This window comes from Arvicanthis niloticus, chromosome 23 (genome assembly GCF_011762505.2).
Source record: "Arvicanthis niloticus isolate mArvNil1 chromosome 23, mArvNil1.pat.X, whole genome shotgun sequence".
Classification (NCBI taxonomy): domain Eukaryota; kingdom Metazoa; phylum Chordata; class Mammalia; order Rodentia; family Muridae; genus Arvicanthis; species Arvicanthis niloticus.
Window position 1 is genome coordinate 26,280,466 of NC_133430.1, and position 8,850 is coordinate 26,289,315.

At 39.5% G+C, this 8,850-nt stretch overlaps 1 protein-coding gene across 3 annotated transcripts in view; it reads left to right on the forward strand.

Annotated features, from left to right (window-relative positions):
- Positions 1-8,579, forward strand: part of Cep128 (centrosomal protein 128) — a 342,449-nt gene extending 333,870 nt beyond the window's left edge. For all 3 annotated transcript variants that reach the window (XM_076921486.1, XM_076921487.1, XM_076921489.1), the window contains one exon: positions 7,475-8,579. In XM_076921486.1, the coding sequence (XP_076777601.1) occupies positions 7,475-7,611 (137 nt within the window). In that variant the 3' untranslated portion in view covers positions 7,612-8,579. The remainder of the gene's footprint in view (positions 1-7,474) is intronic.
- The last annotated feature ends 271 nt before the right edge of the window (positions 8,580-8,850 follow it).

Here is an 8,850-nt window from a genome sequence, read left to right on the forward strand (position 1 = left end):
TTTGCCCTCCCTCTACTTCTCTCTGCTTCTTTAAACCTCCCCTCCCTTCTGCATCTACCTCATTTCTGTCTCTCATTAGAAAAAAAAAAAAAACAGGCTTATATGGGATAATAATAAAATAAGATAAAACAAAACCTAACATATCAGAATTAGACAAAACAAAACAACAGAAGGAAAAGAGCCCCCTCCCCCCCCCAAAAAAAAAGGCACAAGAAACAGAGATGCACTTAGTCACACACTCAGGAATCCTATGAAACACTGAACTGGAAGCCTTTAATATATGTAGAAGACCCAGTGCAGACCTGTGAAGGCCCTGTGCATTTCATCTAAGCCTCTCTCGGTTCCTATGAGATCATGTTGATTTACAGGGCCTTGTTTTCCTGGTGTCTTCCTGTCTCCTCTGATGTTTACACTCTTTCTGCCTCCTCTTACTCAGGGTTCCTGGAGCCCTGAAGGGAGGTATCTGATGGAGACCTCCCTTAAGACTGAATGTTCTGAAGTGTCTCATTCTCTGCATTATTTCTGGCTGTGGGGATCTCTATATTTGTTCCTATATGCTTCCTGGGTCAGCACTCACACTCTTTTTTTTTTAAAAATATTTTTCTACTTTTTTCTCTTTTTATTGGATATTTTATTTATTTACATTTCAGATGCCATCCCCTTTACCCATTTCCTCTCCCTACAACCTCCTATCCCATCTACCCTCCTCCTTTTTGCTTTTATACCATTTTAATTACATGCAAGTATTAAGGCCAGTTCTAGCTTAAGGAACTAGCAATACAATAGATGCAAATAGTCAAGGACCAAGCAAGACAATAAACACAAATAGTCAAAGAACAAGCAAGGCAATAAACAAAATTCCTTGAACACTCTGGTGATCACTGTTTCTAAGGGCTTATCAGGATGACCAAAATATATGAGCCTACTTACCTGTCCTAGCCCAAAGTCATTTTCATGTCTGAAGCCTACTTCTTTGTTCTAGCCTAAAATTTAGATTCCTGTCTGAAATTACTTCCTTGTTTTAGCCTAAGATTTAGATTCCTGCCTGAAATTACTTTCTAGCCTAATATCAGATTCCTGCTAGAAGCCCACTTCCTTGTCCTTGGCCAATGTCATATTCCTGCCAACCAGCCCATTTCCTTGTTCTTGGCCCATGTCATATTCTTGCCAAGCAGCCCCAAAAGCTCTCTACCTCTCCCCCTTTTTTATTTCATAAACAAGACTGAGCCTGTCTTAGGTCATTCTGACAAAAATGCCTTCCTTACCCGTCATGAAATATGCATTATCAAAAGCAGTGCACTTCTGTCTTACGTTGGTAAGGCTCAGTACAGAATCTTACCCATCTTTGGCTTGCAGCCTGTTAATTTAATAACTCTGTGTGGAGGTCCATTTTCAGGTTCAAGCCATGTACTTGGCTGCCAATAAATTGATATTGTTAAAGACAAGCTTAGACATGATAGGCAGGAATAAAAGTATTTCCAGGACAAAAAGTACTAGCATGATCAAGCTATATATGCCATTCTTGAAGCTTGACCAAAATATAAATACTGACCTCAGGCCATGGGTAATTTTATCAGCAGTATCTAATGCATCGATGCTCAGGAAAGCAGCATTCTTTACATTTATAAGCTCACTATGCAAAATTAAAACATCCAGAGAGGTCTCAGAATTATGCCAAATACACTAAAAGTGCCTTTAAACTTTTCCCTAATTGTAATGACTACCATTGTAAATTTTACAACTAGCATGAATCCAATGGTATTTGGCATGACTCTCGAGATGGCTCCTTACTCTTAAACTCTGACCCTCCTTGCAATAATTTGAATAGGATAAAGAGCATCTATCAGTTCTTCCAAATGCCTATCTAAATATTTTTGTATATTCAACAATTACTATCATTTTTGCTAAATGATTAACAAAAGTAGCTGTCTTAACTTGTTATGTCAAAGCAATTGCAGAAGCAGTGGTGCTAGCAACTAATGTAATTAAAGTTGTTTTACCAGCAATAATCAAGCCCACTACACTCTAGATTCTGCTTAAAGCCTGACTCACTTCTCCCAGTGCTTGCATGCTTTTTTCAGAATACTAAGGTTCTTTGATACTCAGGGCAATAAAATAAAAGCTGGTTGATAGACCTCCATAACTGACATGCCGGATTTCAACACACTAACACAAATAGAAAGTATATAATCAATGCAACTTACATTAAATACTGTAGTAGAAACAAAAATAATTTTAACTTGACAATTGAAAGAGTCTTAACATATGTGCTAACACCTGTTCAAAATCCAGGTCCTGCACCAACTTTATCTCTTGCTATCATAACATCATAGAGAACTGCAACTAACTTCCAAATACGTTTCTGAAAATGTCCAGAACCAGATTTTCAAATGAAGACTCTTATTTTCAATATTGGATTGATTTCTAGACCAGTACATGATTTAGTCCGAATAACTGGTAACATTTAAAAAAAATACAAGAGTCATTATAACTTCTCTTTTTGATTCTCTGTTCCACAAGGTCCAAAAACTTGAAGCAAGGTAGCTTGTCCTATCAGGGGTATAGGTAAACAATGGTGTCTCAAGAACATATGTCCAGTACAGGTTTCCAGTCCCCATTGTCAGGGCACTCAGCAAGCTCACAGGTCAGCATCATTCTTTGTCCTGGCATCAGCATGTCTCACCCATCACTCTGGCAGCCGCCATGCTCTTTCAGCATCCTGCATAAATAACACAAACATGTCCTCTTCCCCACATTAAATACCTGATCAGGATCATGCCTTATGCCAGTAAGTGGATCCTTCCCTTTCACCTATGCATAAGTATGCCTAGTTGAAGGGTGCCATAGACACTAAGCAGAAAGTTACTTGGCATCCCAATTTAAAAAAAAAAAAATAAGAGTAACATGATTTAAATAAATTTGTGGTATACGGGGATATACTTTCCCCTTTTTTATTTTATGAAGATATTGTTTTAAAGTTCCATGGGCTCCTTACACAGTCCCTTGTTTTTGACAATTATAAGGAATCCCAGTAATATGGGTAATGTTAAATTGCTGCCAAAGAGGCTCAAATGTTCAACTGCCATAGCCAGGTCCATTATTTGGGTTTTTTGTTTGTTTGTTTGTTTTTCTATTGTTGGTGGGATTGTAAGCTAGTACAACCACTCTGGAAATCAGTCCTGTGGTTCCTTAGAAAATTAAACATAACATTACCTGAGGATCCAGCGATACCACTCCTGGACATATACCCAAAAGATGCTCCAACATATAACAAGGACATATGCTCCACTACATTCATAGCAGCCTTATTTATAATAGCCAGAAGCTGAAAAGATCCCAGATGTCCTTCAACAGAGGAATGGATACAGAAAATGTGATACATTTACACAATGGAATACTACTCAGCTATTAAAAACAATAAATTCATGAAATTCTCAGGCAAATGGATGGAACTAGAAAATATCATCCTGAGTGAGGTAACCCAATCACAAAAGAACACAGATGGTATGCACTCACTGATAAGTGGATATTAGCCCAAAATCTCACAATACCCAAGGCATAACTCACAGATCATATGAAGCCCAAGAAGAAGAAAGACCAAAGTGTAGGCACTTCAGTCCTTCTTAGAAGGAGTAACAAAATACTCACAGGAGCAAATAGGATACAATGTGTGGGGCAGAAACTGGAGGAGGGACTGTCCAGAGACTGCCCTGACTGTTGTGGATGTACAGAAGTGCATGCTGACAGGAGCCTGATACACCTGTCTCCTGAGAGGGACTGCCAGAGCCTGACATATATATACAGAGTTGGATGCCCAGAGCTAACCATAGAACTGATCACAGGGTTCCCAGTGGAGGAGTTAGAAAGAACTGAAGGAATTGAAGGGCTTATGGCCCTTCATGGAGAGAATGACAATACCAACCAACCAGAGCTCCCAGGGTCTAAACAACTAGCCTGGGAACACACATGGAGGGAGGGACACATGTCTCCAGCTGTATATGTAGTAGAGGTTGGCCTTGTCAGGCATCAGTGGGAGAGGAGTGCCTTGGTCCCTTGAAGGCTGGATGCCTCAGCAAGGGGGAATTCGAGTGCAGTGCGGGAGAGGTGGGAGTGGGTGGATGGGTAGAGGCACATCCTCAGAAATAAGAGGAGGGAGGATCGATCGGATAAGGGGTTTTGGGGGGTAATGGGGAAAGGGAATAGCATCTGAAATTTAGATAAGGTATCCAATAATAAAAAGCACTTACATTCTTAATAAATCTCATACTAAAGACAATGTCTATTGAGAAAATCCTTAGGAAACAAAGAAATAATATTACTTAAAGCAACTGAAAACTTAGGGAAAGTCCAAAAAAAAAAATATGGTGGAAGATTTATTTGAGCCAATGGAAGGAAATAGTCATAGCTTATAAAATTAAAATACGAGTCAATTAATAAATGAGGAGAAAAGTGAGACAAGAAACATTGCCATAGCCTACCCTATTAGTTGTCCGTGTTTATCTACATGGTCATGAAATTATAAACGCTCAGTATTGACATAACTGAAGTTTCAGAAATAGCCTCTTTGGAAGAATTAGTATGAAGAAGTGGGTGGGTGTGGATAATGTCTAAAAATGATAAATCAGAAAATAGCATTTTTAGACTTTTTTCTCTATAAATGGAGGAAAGACAGGAAACGTTTAGAGAGCTGCTTGTGGTTGCCTCTAGAGGATCCCAAGGAAGACCGTGGGAGGCTCCTGGTGTTCTCTACAGTAGTTTCAAACCATTGGATGTATACATGTACAGTTTGGTCAAAAATGAGTCTTACAAAGACAAACGGTACCGCAAAAACCTCAGTTTTTATATCTGACCGGCAAATGTTCAATTTTCTTATTAACTTCTAAATTGAGTGTAAAATCTGGCTTTGGAGCTCTGAACCATTTCAACCTGTGTGGAAACTTGGCGAGGAGACGACCACGGCCCTGTAGACGTGGAAGGACATTACTTTCTGGGCCCACAAACAAACAGGCACCTTCTTGCTTGTGATCGAGTCCGAACTGCATGAGGCCTCTTTTGTCCTGTGCCATGGAAGCCACGGCACTCATTCTGCTGCTGTAGGGGCTCAGTGAAACTGTGACCAAAGCAAGCATAGAACCACCGACCATGGAAAAAACAAAGGAAATGGGAAAACACTGCATAATTTGTGGTCTCTAAAATGCTCCAGCATTAATGAAAGTTTGTTTTAAGAAGTAATTTATGTCAGCTTTGTGTAGTTCAGGTCAATTCATGAGAAGGTAGATTCCTTCTGCCAGGAAGAAGAGAAGAAATGTATAAATTGTAAGTTTATATTACCATTGGAAATGAGAACACAGAAATCCATTATTAAAAGCCCGATCACTCGCAAATTTACCCTGGCTGGCTGGAAGCTGTGGCCCTGAGTCAGGCTCCTCTTTTAGAAGACTGGTTCCATTACCTTCAGCCTCTAGACAGTAGGGGCTTAGTCAAGCCAGAGTCACAATGTCGGCTTTTGGAGCCGCCCAAGTCGTCGTTTCAGTTTTTATAAGTGGCGACTGGCCACTGGTCTCCATGTGTAGCTCCTTTGAGATGAAAGGCACAGGACCCCAGGCCAGGTCCCTCTTAGGGCTGAGATTAGTCTAGACTTAAATGAGGTCTGTACTCCAGTGACTTCTAGAACTCCCCAACTTTTTGAGATGCTTAGTTTCTGTGGAATTAGTGTTTCCAAACCAAAATTTAAAATAAACATAGATTGCAAATTGTCTGTAAATCTTAAACTGCTATAATAAGTAATTTAAAAAAAAAAAACCTAAATGAGTTAACCTAAGGAAAAGACTATAGCTTTTTTGCAATAGGGCTAAACATTATCTAGAATTATTACAGAATTTAGAAGTGAGTTACATATTATATTCATTTTTGTTTGTTTGTTTTTGTTTTGTTTTGTTTTACATATTATATTCTAACTTGATACCCTAAAAAGCAGTTCAGAAAAGTAGTCTTGGAAAAACTGTTTCACCTCTCACCTCTGTTTATATTGCTAGAAAAAGAAAACTTAGCATTCGTGGTTTGTATATATTGAAGGACTGTTTTATCAGAGTTTATGTCTTTTAGATGAAAATAAACTGTCCATAGAAAAACATAATATAATGACTATATTAATGGTTTAAGGTCCACCTGGTTAACTGTGCACAGTTCCTTTTTAAGTAATCTATCCTATACTTACAGGATCCAATGCCAACAATATGTGGCATGAGGAATGTTGGACATACTGATAAGAGAAGAACCGAGGTTTCTTGTCCATCAAAGGATTATATATTCCATGGAAGCATAATATAGCTGCCTCTTTTATTTGCTTAATTTATGAAACTAGGCTTTGGTTTTGTATGTTGACCAATTAAGCACTAGATATGTGTAAATGATTGAGCTCCGGTTATTGTAATTTGACAAAAGACTTTCTAGTCACTCCCTAGAAAGCATCTAAAAAGTTTGCAATTGACTCTCTCAGAAATCTCTTTGTGTAATCGCTTGAGTCTACATGAGAGAGGCTTCTATAGAAGCTTTGAGATCAGATTGGGAGGAAAGATGTCTGTATCAGGAGCTGAATGTTCAAAAGTTCTGAGAAAAGAGGGGCCTGATCTTCGTGAATGAAAGCCCCAGGGAGAGGGAGAGCGCTGGCCTCTGGCAGGTGTCTGGATCTCACTCTAACTTCAGCAGAAAGCATGAAGATGGATGGGCTGTCCAGGAGCAGGGTGTACCTTCTGTTCACTTTTTAGGAAGGCCATTCTAATGAGAATGACTCAGGAGCAAGATAAAAGAAGCCTGAGGGGAACTGGCAGCCTGGGCTGGGGAGATAGAAGAATCATAAGGACTGACTCTCAAGTGAGTTAGATGGATGAGTCGAGTTAAGCAAAGCAGACTCTGAGAACCTGAGTAGGGTGGGAATACTGGTTCTAAGACAGAGTCTTGTTATAATATATTAATTTATTATTATTATTATTATTATTTATATTAGTTTCTAAGAGTAGTTGCTGAGCAGGGATCTGCAAGCTGCAATCTGGAGGGACAAGTTCACATGAACAGTGAGATTCTGTTCTTAAGCTTTGAGGGAAGATTTAAAAACACCAGTAAACCTAGATGGTAGGTCTACTGCTAATAGTCCAGGGGCTGTAACAGGGAGGATTCCCTGAAAGAAGGCCTTCAAAATTTCTCCCTGTAAATACTTTGTGCTTGTATCATTGTATTCTGACAAAGCACACATCTTTCACTCTAGGATACAAATTTTAAAAATTTGATTTTAAAATCTAGTGTGTATTTTTGGAAGTATACTCATTTTTATGTGTGCTAAATGTCTGCTAGCCCATGTAAAGTTTAATTATAGAAAATCAAATTAAATTCCATGCCTAATTAACTAATTTCTACAGGACTAGTCCTTTGGCTCCAGTTTTTTGTTTACATGGGTTTATTTTTCTCTTTGCCTCAGCCCTGCCAGCATTTACCAAAAGAACCGTTACCCCAGATCCAGCGTCAATCAAGGGAGACGCCACAAGTTTACCAGCGAATGGAACAAGTCCACAGTCCAAGAGGGAGGAACACGAGAGCAAAAAAAACAAAATGTGATTAGTAACTTCGCTTGAGTATTTCACAAGTAACAGCCAATGGCTCTTGTTGCCATTGGGCTCAGATAATCTAAAGACATCATGTGGCTTCAGCTTCTTGGAACTGCCAAGCGTTGACTAGCATGACGTGATAGCCAGTCTTTGTGAGGGAGAGTAAGTTTAACCTGTGGAGGTAATATCAGCTTATGAACGGTATATGACTCATTTAAAGGCAACGCATACCGGCAGAGAAAGTGATCATTTTTACCTTATATTTTCCTATTTCTCAGTATCACAATTTTCCACCCCAACCTTGAATTGATAATTGATGCCTTTCCAAGATGACTGACTACAAGGAGGAGAAGGCGTTCTCTCCAGGCGAAGGGTTCCAGCAGTTTAGATTCAGGCACATTTGTACACAGTGCTTTCATAAATTCTTTCGTCCTAATTGATTCTCATGTGTTGTAACCTGTCGTGGAGGTAGATGCCTGTGGAATATTAAGACTGCTTCTTAAGTGCTCATTGCCATTCATCTGTCAACTCAGCAGTCTATTACTACACGAAGTATCTTCAAACTATTCCAACTATCAATTTAATTGCAAAAGAATTTCTAACTGATAGCTGAATCATAGAGCACTATAAAGAATTCATAACATCATTTATATATTTGTCTTGTTATGTCCAATTGTCCCACTGTGATCATCCTGGTCATACTCTGGATGGTCTTTGGGTTGCTCTGACCTCAATCCCAGCACCCCTATCCTGGGTCAGTGGGATCCACTCTGTAGCCATCCTTATATCCTTTGGTACTACCAGACTGCTTTCCACATCCCAGCCTTTTCAATGTCAACGTGCTTTTAAAACCTTACCACTCTGCTGTGCCCATCTACCACTGAATGCTAGGTCATCATCCTGAAACTGAGTCCTACTGGGCCATGGTGGAAAGACCTGCACAGAGGCAGGAACAATAAAGCAATTCCTTTGTAACAACATTGCGCGCTCTATCTGTTAAGATACACTTGTTTATTACATTTCTCACATTTCATGAAAGTGGTGTATTTTCATTCCAAGTGTTTTATTAACTTACCATAACACTTGAGGGGGTAGAAGAAATGACCCTCTCCCTCACCTCCACCCTATGAACATGGGTGGAGTTCCTGCAACAGGACATGGAGTTGATCCACATCAAAGAATTTCCACATGCTGCAGAAGCTCTGAGACCACTTCCTCAGTGTGGTACCCTCTTCTTGAGGGCCTTGTG